The 26,497-nt window shown below is 39.6% G+C and overlaps 1 protein-coding gene across 1 annotated transcript in view; it reads right to left on the bottom strand.

Annotated features, from left to right (window-relative positions):
* ABI3BP (ABI family member 3 binding protein) overlaps positions 1–26,497 on the bottom strand; it is a 249,584-nt gene that overhangs the window by 73,317 nt on the left and 149,770 nt on the right. The window contains exons 15-27 of the mRNA XM_054974771.1: positions 24,985–25,062; positions 24,413–24,487; positions 23,609–23,683; positions 20,796–20,867; positions 20,372–20,446; positions 18,421–18,495; positions 13,678–13,755; positions 10,011–10,091; positions 9,146–9,214; positions 5,720–5,761; positions 5,145–5,216; positions 2,837–2,884; positions 1,404–1,472 (exon numbers count right to left, since the gene is read on the bottom strand). Coding sequence (XP_054830746.1) covers positions 1,404–1,472; positions 2,837–2,884; positions 5,145–5,216; positions 5,720–5,761; positions 9,146–9,214; positions 10,011–10,091; positions 13,678–13,755; positions 18,421–18,495; positions 20,372–20,446; positions 20,796–20,867; positions 23,609–23,683; positions 24,413–24,487; positions 24,985–25,062 — 909 coding nt within the window. The remainder of the gene's footprint in view (positions 1–1,403; positions 1,473–2,836; positions 2,885–5,144; positions 5,217–5,719; positions 5,762–9,145; positions 9,215–10,010; positions 10,092–13,677; positions 13,756–18,420; positions 18,496–20,371; positions 20,447–20,795; positions 20,868–23,608; positions 23,684–24,412; positions 24,488–24,984; positions 25,063–26,497) is intronic.

Raw genomic sequence — 26,497 nt, 5'->3', positions numbered from 1 at the left:
ATAAATTCTAATAGTGACCTCTAATAGAGACAGGGGACCTCTCCCCTGTCTCTCAGCCGCCATTCAAATTTATTTCTAACGCTTGATGGCATGTAATTCATTCATTGAGATTTGGGAGTGGAGCTCCCAAACTAATATTCACAATGTACCTATCATGCTAATGAGAACTAGCAAGTACCCCAGACAGATAAAGCTAGTCTATATAGCACTATCACTACCTCCCCACAAATCAAACAGAATCCACCTTGAGTTTCATGTCTGTCTGTTCTACTCAGTTCATTCACTTTTATTGGCTGCATTAAGAATCTACAACCTTTTATAATTAAAGAACCAAACTATGTCAAAATCAGAGCAAGAGAGTATAAGAAAGCTCATTTGCATAACTGAAAATATACAGATTAACATTATTGAAAATTGCCATGTGGATTAATAATCCATAAAGTTGCTGCTCAAACATAGGTGACTGCAAACTCTTTGTTAGGAAGTGGCACATAAAGGGCCTTAAAATTCATAATAAATGTTCATAGAAGTACTCTGTGTGCTGGTATAAATATGAGCCTGTGCTGTGTGCTGGCATAAATATGAGTGTGGTTTGCACTTGAATTACTGGGAACAGTTCACTGCTATCATTTCTTTTTCTCTAAAGCTTCTCTAAGAAGCCTTTAAAAATCTTCACCTGCCATTGCCTTCATGTGTTCGGTATTCTAGTGTCCCACCTGCCCATCCAATGTAGCTTAACTTAAAGACTGGATTTTTTAAAGGGACCATTTTTGGTTACCATTGATTCATACTTTACTCTAGAACCTCTGGCTATTGACCCTTGGCTATAGTGACAGTCCCAATTGCTTTTTCAGTGCATACCCACATGGACAGTGTCCTATTATCACCAGCAAGCAATGTTCCTTGAAGCAGCTGCTTCTAGCCATCAAAAACAATCAAACAAGCATCTTTATCTAGAATCATCAACTGATCATCAGTACTCATTAGCAAGTAATTAGGTAAGAATCTCTTCATTTGATATGCTCCATTACAATGTAATGATAAAAACAATATTTAAAATCACAGCATGCAGCACACTTTTTGTTTTCTTTAACTTTATTGTACGTTAAAATTCTGCAGTTAACTTCACAAGCACACTCAACAAAGTAATAATAAATATATTTTGAATTAATAAAAGTTCTGTTCATCATTTAATAACTGAAATGAGACCATTAGAGACACCTTAGACTTGCGTGGAGTATAAATTACAGATTTTCCATTTGATTGAACTTTGAATAGTGCACCACATTCTTAGGACAAATAATCATGTGTATTCCAAGCTATCCCAAATTACATAAAAGGCAACAGTATTGAAATATACACTTCTGAATGAATGCATGCATACAAACCAAAGATGTATTTACCAGGCTTGGTCTGAGGCACATCAGGGCTGAACAAAATTGTTGGTTTCAAAGGCCCATGGTCTTCTTCCTCTTTTGGAAATGAAATAAAGAACTCGAGTTATAAATTGCTACATTGTTCAGAAATTTGGGCCTGGCACCAGGTGCAATGAACATAGATACAACATGTGTGTGGCTCTATGAGAAAAACATAAATTGTTATTGTAAGAAAGATGAAAGAGAGATGTACAAAAGATTTTTTTACAGTCTGTTAAATCTCTGAAAGGAGATTAGAACAGCTGATAAAACAGGCTGGCTGCTTCTGGAATAGGGAAAGACTTTCAGACACAAACAAATTCTGCTCCAGGGAGATGTAATCTACTCTGATGCCTGTTATTTTTACTAAGCTCTATGGCTAAAGCATGAATATTGAGTAAAGTGGCAGGAAGGCAAAGCAAAAAAAAGTTCTGGTACTGGTTCCTCTTAACTGGCACTTGAGGGCAAAAAAAGGAAAGAGTCCATGAGGGGTCTTAATGTAGGGTTGCCAGTTCCCTTCCAGATAGTGATGTCATCATGCCAGCCATGAGCATGCTCCTGTGCTTTGCTCAGGGCTAATTCTGGCCTGTTTGGAGCCAGAATTGGTCCCAACAAAGTGTGGGAACATGCCTGCAGCCAGTATGATGACATCACTTCAGGCAGTGACGTTATTGTGCTTCCCAGGAGCAAACACACTGTGCATCTTCCTGGGGTGCCTGCCAGTGGTGGGCAATCTCTGGGTGGCCCAAAACCTCCCACCAGTCACCAGCAACCAGTGGGCAAAAAGGCAAACCACTGGGAGATTGTCCACTACCAGTGGGCACCTGGGATCCCTAGCTTAAAGATGGTCAAAAAGGCCCCATTTTGTAATGCAAGCAATGTGTCTAACGTAGGTTTGACTTTGAATATATAAGAAGTCAATCTTCAACTAAAATTTTTGTTTAGCTGCAGTATCACAAAGCAAGGACTCTTCAACACATCACAGGACTGAGTCCATAAAAAAAAGAAAGGAAGATTCAGTAACTTAGATGTGCAACATTCTATCAAGAAACTGCAAGAGAAATTTGAAAAAAATCTACCACATCTAGTATTTACAAATTTGGATTTTACAGTGAGAACTACAATCCTAATCTTATACTCTAACCACTATACAACATTGCTATAATATCTTTGTTGATTCCTCTGCCATTTCAAAGGTACCCTACTTTCAAAATGACTATGGGAGCTTAGAAACGTCCAGTGGGAATGGTAGAAATGCAACAATTCTTTTCATAAACCCCACTCTATGTGTAGTCCAAAGAATTTAGGCATTTGTAAATCACATTGATCTCAATGGAAGTCACTTCCAAGTAAAGGGTCTTGGCACATACACACACAATAACACTATGAAGATATGATATGCTTTAATAAAATGTCATTACCTATTTCTGTCTTTGGTGGCTGAGTTCTCAATGCAACAGTTTTCAGGACTGTATAAAAACAAGAAATGGCAGAAATGAGACTTAATTACCAAAAACCAAAAATAATTACTAAGAATATGACAAAAATACAAATCAAGAAGCTAATGGAGAAATCTGGTTTTCAGTGGGGGACAAAAGTGAAATATTTAGGAATCCACAACTAATAGGGTTTCCTCCTTAATGGAAGATAACTATCAGAAATTGCTAAAAGAAGTTAAGGAAGATTTGAATAAATGGAAAGACATGCATATATCTCTCTTGGGCCAAACAGCTACAATTAAAATGAACATACTACCAAAACTCATGTTCCTATTTCAGACTATCCCAATTATAAGAAAGCAATCATATTTTCAAGAATTAAAAAAAATAACTTCAAAATTCATATGGCAAGGTAAAAGACCAAGAATAAGATTCAAAGTCCTACAGAACTCCAAAGAGAAAGGAGGATGTGACCTGCCTGACTGGGAGTTATACTACAAGGCCTGTACATTGGTATGGATAAAGGAATGGATCTTATTGCACAGTCCAAGGCTTTTAAAATTAGAAGGGCATGACCTTAAAATGGGATGGCATGCCTACCTCTGGTACCAAAAAAAAAGACACACAAATATTTTAAGGATCACATAATAAGAAAATCCCTGATGAATGTCTGGGAGAAAATAAAACCCCAAATATCCACACCTATGAACAGCTATTGGGGGGAGAATGGTAAGCTAAATTCAACAGAAGAACTAAAAGAACACAACATAGAGACAGGATGGTGGCTAAGAGCACAAATAGAATCCAGATTTGCCAAAGACAAAACACAGGGATTCTGCATGGAATGATGCCCTTTCAATAAGCTGCTGTTAGAAACAGACAGAAAACTGATAGGAAAATTATATGCCTTCATGAAACAATTGAAGACAGAAGATGAGGCTTTAAAAGTCCATATGGCGAAGTGGGAACAAAATCTGGGGCACGGCATAGATCTGGAGCAATGGCTACAGTCATGGAGAGTAAACATCAAAATAACAAAATCAACCACCTTTAAAGAAAACCTATATAAAATGTTCTATAGGTGGTATGTGACACCAGAAAAATTAGCAAAGCTGTACACTGAAGTACCCAATAAATGCTGGAAGTGTAAAGAAAAAGTGGGCACCTTTTTCCATATACGGTGGCTATGTAAAAAAGTGAAGAGATATTGGAAAGGGATACATGAGCTGTTGCAAGAGATGCTAGAAATAAATATACCCTATAAACAGGAAATGCTCCTATTAAATATAATACCGGAGGAGTTAAATAGGGAAAATAGATATTTGATAATACATTTAATAACAGCAGCAAGAATAGTATATGCCAGATACTGGAAAAACACAGATATACCAACAAAAGAAGAATTGATAGAGAAAATCTTAGAGACGGCAGAAATGGACACACTGACAGAATTAATAAAAGAAAAAAACAGACATGATGGAAAACAAAAATGGACCCCGTTTTATAGATGGGTTAAACGGAAGTATAAAATAGAGACATAACTATATGTTAGCAGAATACAATCAAATGAATGAGCAGAGTAAAGAAGTACTAGAATTAAAGAATGCAGACTTATTATAGCGTAGTGAAAATAGTATAATCAGGACTTTTTTTCTGGGAAAAGAGGTGGTGGAACTCAGTGGGTTGCCCTCGGAGAAAATGGTCACATGGCAGGTGGCCCCACCCCCTGATCTCCAGACAGTGGGGTGTTTAGATTGCCCTCCACGCCGCAGCATGGCACGGAGGGCAATCTAAACTCCCTTCTGTCTGGAGATCAGGGGGCGGGGCCACCAGCCATGTGACTATTTTCAAGAGGTTCCGGAACTCCGTTCCACCACATTCCTGCTCAAAGAAAGCCCTGAGTATAATTATGATGGAATTGTAGAGATGAAATGGAATGTATGATTTATAACATGTATCCAAAGAATGTAAGACTTTTGATTAATTTTGTTATCAGAATAAGATGGAACTAAAACAAATAAAAAATATTTTTTTAAAAACAAGAAAAATATATTGCTAAAGAAAAGGTATATAATTTACATTAAAAGAAAGGCTAATTTTAATTACAAAGACTTGTAACAAAACCACTGCATAATTAGGACAATAATAATTTCTATGATAAATGTCATATACAGTTGCCATTGTTTTTACAATTGTTAAGGGACCATATTGACTTATTTGTCATGATTTGTTATAATTTTAAGAATTAAAAACTTAAATTGTTATGTATTAAATAACAGAGGAAATTTACCAGGTTTGGTGTATAGCACATGAGGGCTAATTGTTGTTTTAGGGATGAAAAGATGATGCTTAACTTTTGAATCTGAAAGAGAAAAAAAGCAGCTATAAATTATTTAAAAACTTATAAACCACGGTCTGGCATTTCCGTCTGAAGGTGAAGAAGCAAAATCATGCTGTGGAACAACGGCAGCCACAATAAACAAATAAATAATTGAGAAAGAACGAACGAACGAACAAACGAACGAACATGATTAGTGCAAGTGGATTATGTGATTAATGGCCATTTCTGGAGCCCATCTTTAAAATGGAAAATGAATCATGAACACAGAAAGTGAGATTGCAGCATAATACAGCTACTTGCAGCTGTTCTCAGAGGTGTCAGAAACACTGTGCAAGAACAGAAACAAGCAATACTGTGGAAAAAAATGGTTGTCTTCAGTGCAAAATGGTGAACATACCTAGAGAGAGGATGTTTTTTAATGAAAAAAAAGGATGATGTTAGATGATCTTGCAGAAGGAGAATATGCAATATGGGTTTCTGAGACAAGAAGAAGACCTGTCAGTTCATTGGAAAAATATTATTACCTACTATTGGAAGTTCATTGTTAAACGTAATAGGTTCCAAGACTGCATGAAGAAAAAGAACACATTTATAAGAATTATTAAAAGGCCTTCAGTCATTTATGTTTTTGAATTATGTTCTATGTCCCCTTAAGCATTGGGAAAGGTGGGTTAAAATATTTTATATAAATAGGTAAATAAATGAACCAAATCACTCATTGTAGATCAAAAATCTCTGTGGTGGGAACTTAACTGTCTCATAAGCAAAATAGTTTCCGTAACAGATATACAGTTTTTGAACCAAAAGTTCTCAGCTTTAAGTTTGGTTCTACACCAGGTTGTACCAATTATATGCTATATGTAGACAGCCAAAGATCTATGGTTGGCACTAGAATTATTCATTGTAATGGTTTCCAAATATTGCAGTTAGTAGTTTCAGGGCTGGAATACAGAAACTACAATGGCTTGCATTGCATCATTATATTTAGGTTGGGGTTGCAATTACTGGAGCACTAGAAAAACTGAGTTTTAGCAAAAAGACAGTTATACAAATATCTGTGAACAGGCAACTATTATTTACACCTGTGTAAACATGACACAGCCCAACTGCAAGTAGATAAAATTAGATTTAAAGTTTTCAGCTAACAACTAAATGATTAAATTGCCTATCAATCAGTAGTCTAGATTGAGATGCAAGAATCATCTCTGTTATCACTAAATGCTACTGCTCCCTCAGATTTGCTTAGTTAAACTTTATTCTCTTTCCCTCCATTATTCTGGGTTTTGTAGAGTACAAGTCCATTCACATCATAGCTATGTTTGAAGCATGCTCCAGGACCTTGGATCTTGGTAGAAGGTCCCAGGTTCAAGTCCCCATCATCTCCAGTTAAAAAGAATCAGACGGTAGTTGATGAGAAAGACTTCAGTTTGAAGCCCTGGATATTCGCTGCCAATGGGTAGGCAGTACTGACCTTGATGGATTGATGTTCTGATTCAGTATAAGGAATCTTCATGTGTGTTCAATGTTAAAACTGAGATTTTGCTTGAAGGAATGTTAGTGATCAGACTTGCCCTCATGATATTAAGAAGGCTTATGAATATTGCAATATCATAAGCCCCTCTCTGTATGTGTTTTAAATACAGAAATTCTGCCTAAGCCAGGCAGAAAAATGGAAGCCAGATCCCAGCTGGGAGACGGAAAATTACTAGCATGTGAGATGCCAGGTGAGACCAGCTTTCAGCTCCCATGCCCCAGAGATGTGCAAAAGATCGTAAGACAATAGGGTCCTCCTAGAGTTTCTGAATTAATCACCTCAACACACTCTACTGATCTTCCCTTATCCACTCTCCCATTTTCAGGTGATTCAGGGCTCTGATAGCCTCGCCCACCCATCCATCACAGATCATCAATCATCATTGATAACTTTAGTTTCGCCCAGGCAGGTTTTATCAAACTTTCCCAGCTTATTGTCTCACCTCAGAGACATCTCATCATCTTATTGTCTCAATCCAGAGACAGCCCTCTAGTTTTTTGTCTCACCCCAGAGACAACCATTAAGTTATTGTTTGGGGGGCAGAAGACATAATCTTGCCCCAGGGTAAATTCCACAGTGCTTATGTACTTAACGGAAAGTACATAACGTTCTACACATGTTGATACATTCCTGCAATCAGAACATGTGAGAATATGAGCAATCACTAGAAGATGTAACACATGAGAGCCAGTGTTGGACTTGGATCTGGGAGACCAAGGTTCAAATCCTCATTCTGTCATGGAAGTTTGCTGGGTGGTCTTGGACTAGGCATACATATTCAGCCTAACCTACAGGTACAATGGAGGAGAAGAGAATGATGTAAGCCATTTGGGTCCCCATTGGGGACAAAAGTGTGGTATAAATGAAGTAAAATAAATTTCAGCTTCCAATTATTTGTATTCAATGCACCAATCTAGCATTTTATTTAATGATTTATTTGCTTGCTAATAACTTTAATTTGCAAGCAGATAAACTCTGAACTAGCATGTTACAATGGACAGAAGTGGCCTGTATAACTTATGACACACTGTGCTGAACACCAGCCATTTGAAACCTGTAATCCCAGGCAGGGATCTTGTTTTAAAAGGAGCTTCATCAAACCTCAGTGGATAGCCCTGAATGACTAATGGGCTGAATCTAGCTTGGTGGACCACACATACATCCAGTAAGATGTATATTAGCATACATCTTACTATTCCACTAAGAAAAATTTGAAACCTTCCTGCAGGCTTCTTCCAACTTAAGTGGTTCTTCCTTCAGTGGAAGAACCACTTAACCTAGATCAGGTTCACTGGGCTGAAGAAACTTCCTCCAGTCTAACATAGGATCATTGTTGGACATGAACTGTTGAGGCTTGGGTTCAACTTCCCATTTAGCAAGGAAGCTCAACAGGTCCTTCAGCATAAATTGTCTCATAGGACTGTTGTGAGGATAACATTTTTTCTCATTTATCTGCAGAAATTTATATCATTCAAATATAAGAAGCCCAACAGCAGCTATTGAACTGTGCGAAAAGACAGCACTCTGAGAGCAGGGATGCTCGAACATCTGCCAGGTTGATTCACCAGGGGTAATCAGGCAGCCAATTAAGTTGCAGGCTGTTTGCAACCTCTTCGTGTGTATTTGTAGGAACATGTTGCTGAGCTCCTACTGGGGAAATGTTGCTCTGTATCCAGCAAAGTTTTTTGGGGGAAGGGGAGTCCAAGCTGATCAGTTGGAAGTTGGCTTGTTCTAATCTCCCATTCTGGAAACTTTACAGACATTAAAAGCACTGCTTCTGTCCCAGCCCAGATTGGAGGGATGGAAGAAAAATAAGCTCTTTGTCTCCCTTTGGCAATGCAAGGATTAGAAGCATTATATCTATCCCAGCCCAGCTTGGAGTGAGGCAAGAGGTCCCCTTTTCAACTTCACTGTGTAGGTATTTTGCTGAAGGGGCAGGGTGGAATCTGAACTCTCCAGATCAGCTGTGAGTCAGTTTCTGACCAACAGGAAGCTTGCAAACTTCTTTGGCAGCTGTTTGAATTGTTCAGTACAATCTGAAGATGCCCCTGATATGCTGACATTCTGCTCATGGGTGCTGAAGAAGCTATGTTTTATCTGTTGCAAAGGCTCACTGAAAAATTTGCAGGGTCCCTAACAGAGAGGCAACACACCAAGAGGGAAACCACGTACCATTACTTCCAGACATATTTGGAGGCACCTGAGACAAAAGGGGGCTAGTGCAGACCTATGCAGGAACAGTGCTGGTGAATACAACATTTGATTTGAGCACCTGCCTTAGCTGTCCCAAATAGATTCCTGCCAATAAGTGTCACCACTTGGCCATTTACTGCTTTCTTTTCCAACCACTACTAATATAATCTCTAACAATTTTAACGAAGTTTCATTGGACCTAATTGCATAAATACATAATTACCAGATTTAGTAAGTGGGAGTTCAGGGACTGTAGATGGTTTAGAAGAAAAGATGTCTGTTTCAGCTGAAGCTGGGAAAAAAATTAGTAAATCATTCAATATTTCTGTGCTTAAAGATCTACACCCATACATAGGGTTGCCAACCCTGGGTTGGGAAATACCTGGAAATTTGGGTCTGAGGCCTGGGGGTTGGGAAAAGGCGGGATCTCAGCAGGGTGTAATGCCATAGAGTTCACCCTCCAAAAGCATCCATTTTCTCCAAGGGAACTGATCTCTGTTATCTGGAGATCAGATGTAATTCTGGGAAATCTCCCAGTCCCCCTGGAGGTTGGCAACCCTACCCATATAATGGAATAGATTTTAAAAATATTTGGCTAGAAAGGCGGCATACAAAGGAACAAAGCAAAAATATTCATTCTTAACATATTCTAATAAATACAGTCTAGTAATTTTGTATACAATTTATTTCCTTATTAAAGTAACTGTTTTATGTCCCAAACTACATATAAAGATTCTGCATAAGTAGGCTTCCCAGTTCCTATCAATGTACAGAACCACTCTCTGCATACAAATTTACATACTTAAGTACCTGGCCCTTCTATTTAAATGAATTGAGAAACTTTTGTGTGTGCTTGAGTGTAATATACTTTTTTAGCATGACTTAATTGCACAGTATACAAAAGTACATATTTCTGATTTCTATAGTTGGCCAGTCTGTCTCTGAATAAAATAATGCAGCATGTATGTATTGAACAAAGTGTCAACTTTCATACCTGTTGCACACAAATTTACTAATGCAACATCAAGAATCTATTTTTGATTGTAGCATAAAATAATCTTTAAATAAATTTTTGAAAGTTACTGTACCAGGTTTTTCATCTGGCACTTCGAGCATGATATAGTCAGTATCTTTAGACTGAGAAGGAATAGAAGTTGGCTCAGAAGAGGCTGAAAAATAAAGGTCCATCCCAAAATTAATTCATGACCGCAAAAAGCAAACACTCCAAATTGTGCTTGGGACTCAGCAAGGAAAGCTCAATGAATAAGCTGAAAGCAGGAAACAATAAAACATTCAGATGCAGGATATTAGGCAACAGGTTTAGGTTTGGGTACAGTATCTAGAAAAAATATAGATGTTGTGGAGTATACTGAGATATGATAGGGATGAGCTAAATCAATGAACTTCCTTGAGTTTACTTTTTACTCAATAAATTAGCAGCTGGTCCCCAATCAAATTATTGTACTTGTTTTAAACTGATATATTCATTTAAAATTGACTAAACTGAGACTATTGTACTTTGATCACATCATGTGAAGACAAGACTCATTGGAAAAGACAAATCAAGATGAGTAGCCATGTTAGTCTGTCTGTAGCAGTAGAAAAGAGCAAGAGTCCAGCAGCACCTATAAGACTAACAAAATTTGTGGTAGGGTATGAGCCACAGCTCACTTCTTCAGATACAGCTAGAATGTGAGTCCATCTGTCTTTATATCTTGGAGACTAGAATGACTGCAAAAGCTGAATGATAATAACCAGTGAACGACAATGGCAGGCATGATTGAATAGGGTGGGGTATGCGGAGGGGTAGTGGGTGTGGAGAAATTAGCATTGGTAATGAGACAGGAAGCCAATGTCTGGATTCAGTCCAGGTGGATGCATGGTCTTGAGCTTCGTTATCTGATAGAGACCTATTTTTCAACACTTTCAGAGTCTAATGCTAACTTCAGGTAGATAGCTATGTTGGTCTGCAGTAGAACAGTGGGATTTGAGTCCAGTGACACCTTAGAAACCAACAAGATTTTTAGGGTATAAGCTTCTGAGAGTCAAAGCTCCCTCCTTCAGATCTTCTTCAGAAGGGAACTTTGACTCTCAAAAGCTTATACCTTAAAAATCTTGGTTTTTAAGTGCCACTGGACTCAAATCCTGCTGTGAGGCTATCTTCAGTCTCCCAGTTCTCCAAAACTCAGTTTTGGTCCTCCAGTTCCATACCTCTTTGCAGGGAAGGTAAAACTTCTACTGCTCACAGTCAAAAAGATACAGCCTTAATTAAAGGACCACTTGCTCCTATATAATCTTGTTCAGTCATCATCAAACCCTTTTTGGTGTCTTTCTAGCTTAAGAGAAATTCTTGTCATGAGAGCTATGGTCTTTCTACTGGTAGCTTCCTGGCATTGGAATGCACCCCTCATTTCTCTGCATCTGACATCTTCTGTTGAAATATTTTCGTACCAGGCAAAGACTTTTATCTTTCAGAAAGCTTTTAATTTGTGCCCCAAGTTTTGTGTGTCTCATAGTCCCATCTATACTCTGATGGTCCCATATTACTTTTGAGGAATAGTGTTGTTTGGTTTGGTTTTATCCAATGTTTATTTTATTGCTTTACTGTTTTATTTGTGCTGGATGCTCTTATTTTGTTGTTACTCACTTTGTATTTTTATATTTATTGATTGCATACCACTGCCAGCACTGTACAGTGGAAAGGTAGTATATAAATAAACAAGTAGTAGGCTCTATCAATGTGTCATGTATTCAAACCTACTTTAGTAGACAGGGCATTTCCCAGCTTTGATTCTTTACTTGGGAACGAGGATAAAATGACATTGCTACAACTCCCCCTAACCTGTGGTCTTCCTTCAGCAAGAGGAAGTACTCCATCTCATAGTCAAGCAACGGGATTCGATATTCTACAATATCTTTTCTAGACACATCTTCTGTTTGATCTTCATTCTACAGAAATTTCTAGCCCATCTGGTTTGAATAACGAACTGATTCAAACCATCAACAATCTAACTTAATTATGGAAGATTCCTGGATTTTGGAGCATGGGGTTCCGGACAGTTTTGTGTTAGTTAAGTATTATAAACAAACAACCAAAGAAGTTGCTGATGAATTTAGTATGAAGGGAAATACAATCAGGACAGTGTATCCTTGTGTGATTTATTTTGGGAATTACAATACTTTAATAGATGGAGCTTACAAAGTCTCACAGTTAGTTTACCAAGTAATGTGGTTGGCTATGGATGCAAGTATTATAGAAGCTAACAGAATGGAGAATTTGGCAGCTGGGGGACTAGAATGCTAACTAGATGTGTCTACAGCAATTACTAGTAATGAAACAAATACAGTTAATAAGGTATGACACTCTTCTCCAATACATTGGTTTGAATTATTCTATATTCAGTAGGAGTTGTACAATTGGATTTAGTAAGGAAGTGGCTAACATTTTTGGCAAGTGTTCTACAAGTTGAGTTCAAAACATAAAACAGTGCTGCTCTAGTGCGCATATTTGCAGGCCCTGTGCCCTGGTGTGTTTTTTCTCCAGTCTACAGAGCTGAGCTAGCAGTGGTTTAAGAGACAGGAGGAGTTTAGGCCTCACTCAACCAGGCTTACGAGCCTTCCTATCCAGGCAAACTGCAAATATCTGCTGCATATGCCACTTCTGGCACCTATGCTGCAGGCTGACTGGTACCTAGGCTTTTAAAAAAGAAAGAACATGAAAAGGTCATTGTTATGTAGGGTTACCAGCTGCTGGAAACTTCTGTGGGAAGGGCTGAGCATTGCATGCTGTCACATGATGCTGTGGGACATCATGTGAAACCACAGTGTCATTGCCAGTCACATAACCAGAAGTGATGCCATGCATCACTGGAGATGTTCTAACAATCCATACCATAGAGTTTTTTTGGGACAGCTAGAGCATCCCTGGTGACATATGATGTCATTTCAGTTTATATGACTTGAACACTGATGTTGCTGTAATGTCACCGTTTGGGCACAATTTCTCTTAGTGCTGCACTGGTCAACAGAAGGGGTCAGAGCAGGGATACCAGGTCCCCCTACCCTGCCAGTGGGAGGACAGGCGACCCGGGCTTACCTCCTCAGTGTTCCTGTGGGTTCCTTCTATATGCACATAGCGTGTGTGCTCCTGCACCTACGAAATAGCATCACTTCTGGGAAGTGATGTCATCACACAAACACGGGACTGTGCACATGCTTCTCACCAGGCTGATTGGGGCCAAAACCAGCCCACTGAGAAGTGCAGGAGCGCTCTTAGGGGCAGTGCGATGGCATCACTTCTGGAGTTGATGTTGTTGCGCCGCCCTGGAAGCATGCCTAGGGTGCTGTTCTCCCACCTTTCCTCCCCCGCTGTCCAGGTTAGTAGTGGTAGGAGGTGGAGGGTGGGAGCGGGGGATCCCCTACGCTCAGCAGGGGAATGGCATCCCTAGGCCAGGGATAAGCGGTTCAAGATCTTCTGCTATAGTGAGAAACCTGCTCACCCTAGTGCAATGGAGTAGTACAATATGTTAGTCTTGTATGGTTTCACATTTATATCAAGCAATACATTGGAACTTAGTACTACAAAGATACGCTATAAAGATAAGCTAACTTTAGTATTATAAGGCTAGTAAAATACTAATGGCAAATATGGTGGCATAAAATATTCCTGTAGCTAGTGAAGTTTCCTTTGCAGTACATGAGAAGAAATAAAGAGAAGAACTTGAGTGGTGACAAATTTGATGAAAAATATATTACCCATTGTTGCCACTGGATATCCAGCAGTGTGAGACACCTTAGTAGTGACAGGAACTGGAACCAATTTGGTGGTAACTGCTGGAGTAAAGGATATTATCTCTGAGACAGACAAAGAAGAATCAAAGTTCAGGATTGTAGACCTAGAATTCTAAGAAGGTAGCATGTTCTTCTCTAATGGCATTTAATTTTTTTAGGGTCTGCACTACCATAAATATGATACTAAGCTGCTTTAGAGTTACTGTGGTGTAGTATTGAGTTTGGGATGGGGAGATTTGTATTCATATGCTTACTCTGTTTTGAAGTTCATTTTATGGCCTTATGCAAATCAGTAACTTTCAACCTAACTTGCCTCACAAGGTTGTTGTGGGGCTATATTGTTAGTTCCTCATATTTCACCTGAGCAGCTGGAAGAAAAGATGGAATGCAAATATGATTAAAAATAACATAGCAGGGCTTTCTGGAAATGATATTTCATATTTGCTATTATTTTGCTAATCGGATATATCTAAATTGGAATTTGCCATGCTTCAAAACGTTAGATCATAGAGACAATCATGTAGTTGAGGATCAAAAGTGCATGTTTGGTTGAAAGTTTATGATTAGATTTCCCAACACACTTTTTAGTCTTAAAGAAAAAGCAGCTACAGTGGGTCTAGTTCAGATCTGGGGGTTGCAGGTCTACACAATGACGAGTTTAAATCCTCCTCCCTGTATCATTTCTCCAGTTGAAAACCACCACACTCTGTCTTTTCCTATTTGTGAAGAGTGAAGTGAAGAGGAGGAGGGTTAATGAGGACTATGGCACCACGTATGGCACTAACATGGCAGCTTTTCTGGATAAAAAAGAAAATATTGGGAGATCCAACAACAGATTTGAAATGTAACAGAGAGTTTATTCTTAAATTGAACTTCAAACAATGAAAGAAGGCATCATCTTTTATAGCTGGAATCCGGTAGCTTGAATCTAAAAAAATACAACTATAGTGCATGCACCGATGAAAAATTAAGTTTGTATTGGTGGTATACTTTATGAATTAAAGCCCAGTGTTATGATTTATGACACTTAGAAGTTTCATTTACAGTACTTTCACATTTTTAAAGAGGAAAAATGATGGCACCACAGCAGGATGTTTCTTAAAATGGGGAAAATGAACTTCAAGGACAGTGAAGTAAAATAGTGTACAGTATGTTTAACATACAGAATATATTGACCTAAGTGTCTGAAGGAAGCAAACAATAATATATCACTTTGCCAGAATCTGTTCCAAGACATGCACTCTGTCAATCTGGCATATTTAAACCGCTTCACTCCAAAGGGTACACAGTATACAAGGGAATGATGTATCTATCCAGCACAAATTTAACAGTTTTTGCCTTCCCAGAGCTGATATGGCAGTTATATATTTAGTTGGATAACTTGAGGAATAGCTGATCTCTAAAAAAATCATGCCCTGGGATATAAATTAAATGTCAAATTCTGCTAGACTTCACCCATAATAAACACATAGCTACTACTTAAATGGAATGTGTCTCATTATTTTTATACTCTGATTTCCCCCTCAGCATTACTGACATTTTATAGCTTTCCTCAACTCTAGAAAAATATGAATAATATACCTATATGAAAACTGTCAGATTATGTTACAAAAGGCACATCTGTGTACTTCATTTCAACATGGTTTGAAGGTACCTACGTATAAGACATAAGTCTTTGAGATGTGCTGCACAGAGCAAAATCATAACTCTAATTGTGAAAGTCCACTAAATATGGTCCATATTTTACATCTCCTCTCACTTCTTCCTTACAAAAATGTCACTGCTTGTACTGCACATCCACATTTAGATGACTCCATGATTAAGCTTTTGGAAAGGGGAAGAGAAGATGTTACACAGCAATGTGGGAGATGGATCCAGCAGTCTGGGCAGGGAAGGTCTGAATTCCCAGGATAAAGAAACTGGCATTGCCAATTTAATATATTTCAGCTTCTAAAAACATAGGAAAACTAAGCTATTTATTTGGGGTTTAACAAATCTGACATTAAAAATGTTAAGAAAAAATGCATACCATACAATTCTGTTTAGTTTTATAGAATTGGGTTAGTATTAAAATTAAAATGGCAACAGTTATTTGATTAGATCAATAATATTTGTATGAAATGAGAAAAACGGACAAACCCATCTGAAATTTATTTTATCACCAGTTTTTGTGGTATTTCAAACACTTTCATAATTTAATTCCCATTCTTATTTATTGCTAGTTGTAATTAGCCAGAACATCCTACTAATTCTAACATGAAACACAAACCATAATTAAATAATGAAATATTACTCACAAATTACTTCACACAATATTATGACTTAATTCATAAAATGAAAAACATGAGCATCAATATAACAGTGGAATCTCAATGGATGATTAGAAGCCATGTTTTTAATCACAGAAGTTTGTTTTCCAAATATTACTTGAGATTGGTTGTTGGGGGTTTTCCGGGCTGTATTGCCGTGGTCTTGGCATTGTAGTTCCTGACGTTTCGCCAGCAGCTGTGGCTGGCATCTTCAGAGGTGTAGCACCAAAAGACAGAGTTCTCTCAGTGTCACAGTGTGGAAAAGATGTAGGTCATTTGTATCTACTCAGGAGGGGTGGGGTTGAGCTGAGTCATTCTGTAAGAGTTTCCCAGGGTGTGGAATGTTAATGGCGGGAGGCTTCACTGTATCCTGAGGAGGTTCTTTTGCATATGGATTGGTGCTTGATGTGCTAATCGTCTCTGCAGGGCTATTGTCGGGTGTGGAGTGTTTTGTTGGCCTGGTGTTTTTCAGAACTGGAGCCCATGCTCTGTTCATTCTTAAGGTTTCTTCTTTCCTGTTGAAGTTTTGTTTATGCTTGTGAATTTCAATGGCTTCCCTGTGCAGTCTGACAAAGTAGTTGGAAGTGTTGTCCAGTATTTTGGTGTCCTGGAATAATATACTGTGCCCTGTTTGAGTTAGGCTATGTTCAGCCACTGCTGATTTTTCAGGCTGTCCAAGTCTGCAGTGTCTTTCATGTTCTTTTATTCTTGTCTGGATGCTACGCTTTGTGGTCCCGATGTAAACTTGTCCACAGCTGCAGGGTATACGGTATACTCCTGCAGAGGTGAGGGGGTCTCTGCTGTCTTTTGCTGATCGTAGCATCTGTTGTATTTTTTGGGTGGGTCTGAATACTGCTTGAAGGTTATGCTTTTTCATAAGCTTTCCCATCTGATCAGTAATTCCTTTGATATATGGCAAAAACACTTTTCCTGTAGGTGACTGTTTTTCCTTGGTTGTTTGATTCATCCTGGGTTTGATTGCTCTTCGGATTTCATTTCTGGAGTAGCCATTTGCCTGAAGTGCGTGGTTTAGATGATTAATTTCCTCATTGAGAAAGCGCGGCTCACATATCCGTCTTGCACGATCCACTAATGTTTTCATTATGCCTCTTTTCTGTCGGGGGTGGTGATTGGAGTTTTTGTGTAAGTACCGATCAGTGTGAGTTGGTTTCCTGTAGACCTTGTGACCTAACTGAAAGTTTGCTTTGCGGATGACCAAGGTATCCAGGAATGAGAGTTTTCCCTCACTTTCTTTCTCCATTGTGAATTGTATGTTCAGGTGGATGTTGTTGAGATGATTCAAAAACTCCATCAATTCTTCCTCCCCATGGCTCCAAATGATGAATGTATCATCCACAAACCGGAACCATACACTGGGTTTGTGGGGTGCTGATTCTAGAGCTGTTTTTTCAAAATGTTCCATGTAGAAGTTTGCTATAACTGGGCTGAGTGGGCTCCCCATGGCCACCCCATCCATCTGTTCATAGAATTCGTTGTCCCATTGGAAGTAACTGGTTGTCAGACAATGATGGAATAAGGCTGTTACATCCTCTGGGAAAATCTGATTAATCAGTGCAATAGTGTCTTTTACTGGAACCTTGGTAAACAGGGATCCCTGTTTACATGAAAGACACTGCAGACTTGGACAGCCTGAAAAATCAGCAGTGGCTGAACATAGCCTAACTCAAACAGGGCACAGTATCTTATTCCAGGACACCAAAATACTGGACAACACTTCCAACTACTTTGTCAGACTGCACAGGGAAGCCATTGAAATTCACAAGCATAAGCAAAACTTCAACAGGAAAGAAGAAACCTTAAGAATGAACAGAGCATGGGCTCCAGTTCTGAAAAACACCAGGCCAACAAAACACTCCACACCCGACAGTAGCCCTGCAGAGAAGATTAGCACATCAAGCACCAATCCATATGCAAAAGAACCTCCTCAGGATACAGTGAAGCCTCCCGCCATTAACATTCCACACCCTGGGAAACTCTTACAGAATGACTCAGCTCAACCCCACCCCTCCTGAGTAGATACAAATGACCTACATCTTTTCCACACTGTGACACTGAGAGAACTCTGTCTTTTGGTGCTACACCTCTGAAGATGCCAGCCACAGCTGCTGGCGAAACGTCAGGAACTACAATGCCAAGACCACGGCAATACAGCCCGGAAAACCCCCAACAACCATCGTTCTCCGGCCGTGAAAGCCTTCGACAATACATTACTTGAGATTATGTATGATTTATATTATGTATTTTTAGACTGCATAAGAAAATAGTACATGTGAACAACATATGCTCTGCTTTTCTGAATGTCTATCCAAATCAGTCAGAAGAAAGCCTGGTCCATGCTGTGGAACAAAATAGTTGTAGGAAAGTACATAACAATTACCCAGTACAGTCTTTGGCTCTTCCAGATGAGGAAGGATTTGGGGTTTGGAAACAGTGCTTTTTGTTTTACTGGGAGCTGAAAGGAATAAAAATGAAAATGCCATTTTAAGGATTTGAGAAAATATTAGTTAGTACCAAACTGTACAAATATATTGGGAGTTGCTGCTCTGCAAACCTTCATAAAATAAATGGGAGTGTTTCCAAAGCAGTATAGTATCTCAAATAGACAATCTACAGGACTTGAAAATAGGAGTCTAGGCTGTGTGTTTTCCCCTGAAGACCAAACAGCAGGGATGCATGAGAGAAAATAGCACAAGGTCAAAGTATTATATTATATACATATATTATATACATGCGGAGGGCAGGATGAGCCTGCTGCCGCCCGGCTTCATAGCCAAGGAGGAGGAGGAGGGCGGCGGTGGCATGGGAAGGGTGGCGTGCCTGCAAGCCCCGGGAAAGTGCTGGCTGCCCAGTAAGGCCCGCTGGAGCTGTGGCATGCCGCTCTCTGTGGACATAGGGTGAGGGGGCACAAACGATCTGCGTGCTGCCCTGCGAGGCTCATTTGAGCCGCGATGCACTGCTTTCCGTGGACCCAGGGCGAGGGGGCGCGACTGACGCCCCCACTGCCATGGGAGTCCTGCTGGAGCCGGGGATACGGTGGGAAGAGCGAGCCTGCTTTGCCCAGACCCCTCCTGCCTCTCCACCCTCCCCAGACCTCCTCTTGCCCCTCCACCTGCCAATCCTCCCCAGACCCCTCCTGCTTCTGAGCCCTCCCCATACCCCTCCTGCCTCTTAGCCCTCCCCAGACCCCCCTTGCCCCTTTAGCTGTCAATCCTCCCCAGACCCCTCCTGCCTCTCAGCCCTCCCCAGACCCCCCTTGCCCCTCCACCTGCCAGCCCTCCCCAGACCCTCCTGCCTCTGAGCCTTCTCCAGACTCCCTTGCCCCTCCACTTGCCAATCCTCCTGAGACCCCTCTTGAATCTCAGCTCTCCCCAGACCCCCTTGCCTGCTACCTGCCAATCCTCCCCAGACCCTTCTGCCTCTCAGCCCTCCCCAGACCCCCCCTTGCCCGTCCACCTGCCAGTCCTCCCCAGACCCCTCCTGCCTCTGAGCCCTCTCCAGACTGTCTCTTGCCCCTCCACTTGCCAATCCTTCCCAGACCCCTCCTGCCTCTGAGCCCTCCCCAGACTGCCTCTTGCCCCAACACCTGCCAATCCTCCCCAGACCCCCCTTGCTCCTCCATCTGCCAGCCCTCCCCAGACCTGCCTCTGAGCCCTCCCCAACCCCCCTGCCCCTATCTGCCAATCCTCCCCAGACCCCTCCTGCCTCTCAGCTCTCCCCAGACCTCCCCTTGCCCCTCCACCTGCCATCCCTCCCCAGATCCCCCCGCCCAGCCCTCCCCAGCCCCAGCTTTCTAGAGCCCGTTGTATTTATTTGCCCAACGGGCTTTGTTTCTAGTAGTTTATAACTTTGATCCCTGTAACTTGATGTCACTTTCCTTTTAGTACCAGGCAGCAGCACACAAAAGGTCAGTTAGGAGTACAGAACCTGATTCTGTTCTATATCTGGCCCACAGGGACTCCAGCTAAAATCCAATTCTGCCACAAACTCTACTACCCATACACCACACATTGGTGCCCTTTGGAATTACTGACATGGTCCAAGCACCTTGTGGATTGTGACTTTCTCACTTCTACCACCTTTCTGCAGCCTCCACCTCCTCCCCAGCCACTAACATTTTTTTTCTGAGGATCAGCATGGATAGCCTAAGGGCCAAAATTAGGGTCTGCAGTGGAGTGGTGGTGATTGCAATTTAAAATGATAATAATTCTAAATTCTAAAGGCATAATTCTAAATAATTCTAAAGACATAAGAACATGGTTGGATTCATGCCAATAAATGCACAGGCACAGCGTCCCCTGTAGTTTCATGATAACCTAATTAACCATTACCCGGTGTTGTTCTTGGCAATTCAGGGGTTTTATAAATTTTAGGTGTGGTGGTTTCCCATTGAGGCTCTTTTTCTGCTGACAAAAAGAAAAAAAATCATGTGGGAATTAATATACTTCTGCACAAAAGACTGTTAACTTGAGTCCTATTTTCATTACTAAGGATCACTATATGGTTACAAACAAAAAGTATATAAAAATGGCTTTTTCAAGATGTTTTTGTTATTAGAATCGTTTTCACTGAAACATGTTCTTTATGTTTGAGGTAAAATAGAAAAGGATTCAAAGCTGCAAATAATCAAGTGGATAAAGATTTTGTATTTTATTAGATAGAAGCAGCATAGCTTTTAAATACAGGCTATGTTAACAACATTTATGAATTACAAAAATAATAATAGTTATAAACCTGGGCAAGAAATGTAATTACCAGACTTAATTTCTGGAATTTTGGGTCGGGTAGGTTTAGATGTAGAAGGAACAACTTTTGTTTCTGGCAGAGCTGAAAGACACAGGTGGAATTATAGATTTTTGCTTCTTACTGTCTTTTTTTTCTTCCTAGGAACAGAATCATATTAGCTAACGTGGATATGTAACAATAAATTTTTACAAAAATTATTAATAAATTATAAAAATAAATCTTTAGCAAACAAAAAAGAATTTGTCAAGTTTTTGCCAAGAACTAATCAGGTGTCATTAGAAAAGCTACTATTTCCCAGACCTAAAACACCTCCTTCAGTATAGTAATAACTCTGATCTAACATACAGTGCTACCGTAATGAATGCCATAATGGATGTGAAGCACTCTGTAAAGAACACCAGTAAAATGGACGTGAAGTCAGAAGGCCCCAATCTGGTGCCTATATGTGCTATGGCACTCACCAATTTCTTTCCTGGTGCCCACCAAGTGTTTTTAGAATGTAGGCAGCAGGTGGGGCTTTTGCCCAGTAGGGCTTCTCATTGGCCATTGGAGATTTGATTGGCTGTACAGATTTTTTTAAAAGAAACATTGCTTTGGCATCAGCTGCTGCCACAACATGAGGATCTTCACCATGTGACTGAAGGTAAACTCTGTTTATGCAAACAAATATTTTAAAACAATATATTCATTTTAAAAGGAATTCTGTTAAGGAGAGCTTCTGCCTGAAATGTTGAAGAATCACTATTAGAGTTATACATAACCTCAGTTCCTGACATTTTGTGGTTGGCTCTGCCTCCTGGGGCAAGCACTTTATGGTTGCACCCACCACCTTGTGTCAGAATTCCAAAGGTAACTGCAAGCTCAGAAAGTTTGGGGATCCTTGCTCTAAGAGGTATTTTGTTATTAATATTATTATCATTATTAAACTCATGTTGATCACATTTTTAGTTGAACTCATAATAGCTGATTGTGTTGTTCCTATCCTGTCAGAACTAGACATGGGCACAAACAGAAAAAAACAAACGGACATGGTGTTTGTTGTTCGTTCCACGAACAACGAACAATGAACACTGATGAACATGATCCTGTCACGAACATGTTCATTGTTCGTTGTTCGTGGGGGCCAGCAGGCTCTCCTCCAGCCATCAAGATCCCTACTGCACCACTCCCAGAAACCCTACCCGAGCAGGCAGCAGGAAATGTACCAATAATAAATAATAGCTTAGTCCCAGAGCCTGGCAGCAGCTTTGGAACCTGAAGAAGTCGATCCCTATCCCACTACACAAAGAAAATTCAAGCTCCAATGCACTCACCCTGTCTCTCTAACAGCAGCTGTCTCTCCCTGAAAGCCAGAGCTGGGAGCCCCCCTCCCCCTGGGTCTTTTCCTCTTGTAACAAATTTGGAGCTCCAGTCCATACATGGAAGGAAGACCTGCCTATCAAGCTAAATTGGGCTTAGATTGGGGTTTCCAGGGCAACAGCAGGAGTTCAGACAGAGTTCAGACAATCCCTGTCTGAGTTGCCATGGGAATTGATTGCAGGTGCCATACTGTCTGGCTTAATGAACAACAATGAACAAGGCTTGCAATGACCACCTGTTCGTTTAGCTTGTTCGCAAAGAGCAGATTGGGCTGTTCGTGGTTTTTTTTAGTTCGTATTGTTGTTCGTGCCCATCTTTAGTCAGAACTGAAGTTTAGTGAAGCAAAACCTGTAGCTCTGAAAATCATTCATTTATTATGGTTGCAAGACCAGCCAAGTTAAGTACAGCTCTGAAAATAAATCTTAATGGATTGCCTCCAGAGGTTATTTTCTACACTTCTACTGGAATATGCTTAGATTTGTGCTGATTTCCTCTTTCAGTATAGCCTTCTGAGCAGTTTTCTGAACTCCATAGACAGTATTTAGGAGCACAATGGACTCTGGAGGAAAGGGGAAATGGGAAAGTTTTATTCCCGTAGAGTTCTGCTCATGATTGAATGAATAAAACTCATTATTCTTGTATAATAATTACAGCATTTTACAACCAAATACATAGATAAGGACACAATAAGAAGCTTTTCCAATTTTTTTCCTGATTAACATATTAAGTATACAAATCTAGAAAATTCTAGATGGTGGATTGAACCCCAACGATAATTTATATTAATTGAAGGCATTTCTGGTAGTGGAATGGAACTTTCTTGCCTTCACCCCTCTTCCTGTGATTCACTGATTCCCCCCAAATGATGTTTCCAGAAGCAAGAGACCACAAGAAAAAGCATGAGAGGCAAATTGGGGGTCTTTGACTCTTTAGTGGGAGAAATCAGCAAAAATGGTCTACTCATCTATGATGAAATTATGAGATGGAAGAGAGTGAAAAGATGTTGAAAACTGATTTTTACTAGTATAAATAAATCTTTTGAAATACATGTCTTTTAAACCGTTTATAACAACATTTGTTTCAGAGACGTCTATTGAATTTGCCTGTTTTTTTTTCAAACAAGCTGTGATTTTTAAAAAATGAAAATAAGAGATGATACAGTATATATTTTCCCTGATGGAAAACGCAAACACATTTTGCCTCTGCTTTTGCATACACATTTATGGTTAGATTGATCAAAAAGCAGGTATTTTAATTTTTTCTTATACAATTTCAATTCAATTGGCACATTCAATTTATACCACTGAAAATTTCAAAATTCAAGAATTAATGCTTTTACTGTACACTTTCAAGGCAGTGTAAGGTTTCCCCTCCCCACTTCTTATCAGAATTTAGATTCAGAGCGGCAGAACTTTAATGGAGCTTCTGCAAGCTACAAAACTTTTCCAGGAAATTTATGTTACCTGGAGTAGTTTTTAAATGTTCTGTAATCCTAGAGGTTTTAGGTTCATTCTCCTCCAAAGATGGTGATTTAGAAGCTAGAAAAATAAAAAAATTCAAACACTGAACAGAAAAAAACTGCAAGTTACCATTCTGTGAAAGAGACATCTGAAATATTTATTTATTCCAAAATCTTAAACACATATAATTAAAGTAGAGACAGTGTGAATAAAAAGGTCATGAAACACAAGGTAAGACTTCCAGTGGTACCTTAGAGACCAACAAGATTTTCAGGGTAAAAACTTTTGAGAGTCAGAGTTCCTTTCTTTGTGTTTGAAGAAGGGACCTCTGTCTCTTGAAAGCTTACACCCTGAAAATCTTGTTGGTCTCTAAAGTGCCACTGGACTCAAATCTAGCTGCACATCCTATCACAATTGCATGACCCAAAATTCAGATTGATGTTCCTTTTTCATAAGAAATCAAGATCCAGAAAACAATCTAAAATAATTCTGAAACTAAAAACCGCTAGAAATGAATAGGATTAGTAAAATCAGTAGGTCACACATACTTTCTTCTTATTCAATAGCAATAAAGCAAACACAACATATGATTGTAATATAGGTTAAATATTTGCATTTAATTAAAGCCATGCTCAATAATTGAGTTTGATTTTTGCTGCTTTTGAGAAAAATAAACAGAAATATTATTGGTATGGTATAGGTCAAGTAACTGTACTCAAACTGATCATATCAGTTAGTTATTTCATAGTAAGATAACACATAGATTTGAAAATGGTATCTGAATTCATAAATTGGCTATTTAGTTACCAGGTTTCACAAGCCATCCTTCTGTAGTGGCAGAAGGTTTCCGTTTAAAGGGGGTAAGTGGTGGTTCAGATGGAGCTGAAAAGAGTATGAAGGTTTTATTTACATCCCATAAAGATCACTTTAAAATTATCTTTAAACAAACAGCACATGCAACAAACTTGCCATGATGAAGAAAAGTTCAAAATGGAATGGGAAAGCTAACTGATGAATATGATGATGTGGTACCAGATCATTTTTCATTGATCTGGAACAGATCTTAGAACTCCAAAGACAGACAAGAGTGGTTTCCACAAATAAAGCTGTGGAACATGGTGGATAAGAAAATGATGATATGGAAATCCATGCAAACCTTACTGAAAAGAAAAGTAAAAATGAACCACGTTCCTATATGGAAAAATAAACATTTAAATGCTTTTGGTAATGCAAGAATTTAAGAAGCTAGAGGTATGGTAAAGGTCAGTACTAGAAATGATGGTAATTATATTCTGGAAGAAATGAATTCACATGGAATGGAAATGTTTGTGATGAAACACAAATGTAATATGACCATTCACAGTGAAAAATAACATTACCCAATGTTGCCCTTGGCCAGTCAAGAGGCTTAGATGTTTTAGGTATGAGAGATTCCAGAAGGGGTTCATTTGTGACTGCTGGAAGAAATGTTGACAAGTATAAGAGATTAAAAAAACCTACAATGTTTTTGCATGAAGAAAAATATTTTTCTTGTAAGAGAAAGTTAAAGCATTTCCCTATTTCTCTATTGTTTTTAGTTTACCAGTTTAGTGAGTGCTATAGATGCAGTAATCTGTTAAAATTATACACAATTAAGGATTTCCTTCATCATAGCATATGTGGATTTGAATGAATGATGGGTGGTCCTTACTAAGTTCCTGCCTGCACTGTAATAATTTTGGATTAAGTCCTGTTAACTGAATCACTGGCCCACATAGGAGTTTTGGTTTTCTAACTTTGCTCAAGTCACCTCATTCCATTAAGGTGGCATAGAACAACAAGAAGTAAGATTGTAATACAGAACACATTGTGCAGCTTACTCACTTCTGAGATCACATCCTGCCAAAGTTACATGCACTTGAAATCATGCTGGCATCTATAGAACAAAACTAAGCAAATACTTAAGATGGATGGGACTAAATTAAGAGGCCAGATACTAGAATTATGAGCTCAAATCTCAGCAGGGCATCATTATAAAGTCAACCCTCCAAAGCTGCCATTTTCTCCAGGGGGGTTATTTATTTAAACTCTGCTTTTCTCACTGGAATCCAAGGTGGATTACACAGTTGCAAGTGAAAATACAATGTAATCAATAGTTAGGACATTCATTGAGCAAAGTACAATAATGAATAGCAGTTCGGACATTCAGTGAAAGAGATACAATAGGGTATGGAAGCAGAAAGGGGTTTTGGGGGTGGGTAGGGGGGAAGGAAGCATAAAGTCAAGCACAGAGATGAAATCTTTCTGAAACAAAGCATAACTAATTTACATGGTGTGTTTGGTGGTAGAGGAAAATTCCATCAAGTCATAGCTGACTATTGGCAACCCCTGGTAGGGTTTTCATGGCAAGAGACTAATATTGCCTACCTCTGCAACCCTCATCTTTATTGGAGGTCTCCCGTCCAGTTACTAAAGAAGGCTGACCCTGCTTAGCTTCCAAGATCTGATGAGATTGGGCTTGCCTGGGCTATCCAGGTCAAGGCACAGGGCATGTTTAGCAACATGGAAACCCTACATCAGCAGACAATACAGCAGACAGTGCCCAGTAAAGCTGAATGTAGCCCCTGTCCCAACCAATGCACGTACTCTGGAGATCAGCTGTAATTACAGGAGATTTCCAGGCCCCACCTGGCCGTTAGCAACTATTCCAGATAGTCAAGAGAAGCCTTGTTGCATGCCCTCATGTTCAGAGGTGAGGAGGGTGGCTTCTAGGCATACAGCCTTTTCTGTTGTAAATTGTTTTTAGGGAATGTCTTATGGCTGCCAACCCTCTAGGTGGTACCTGATGATTTCCTGCTATTACAACTGGTCTCCAGATGACAGAGATAACCTCCCCTGCAGAAAATGGCTGCT

The sequence above is a fragment of the Eublepharis macularius genome, chromosome 3, assembly GCF_028583425.1.
Source record: "Eublepharis macularius isolate TG4126 chromosome 3, MPM_Emac_v1.0, whole genome shotgun sequence".
NCBI classification, from domain to species: Eukaryota; Metazoa; Chordata; class Lepidosauria; order Squamata; family Eublepharidae; genus Eublepharis; species Eublepharis macularius.
The sequence above is the reverse complement of the archived record's forward strand: the minus strand, read 5'-3'. Positions and strand labels throughout refer to the sequence as shown.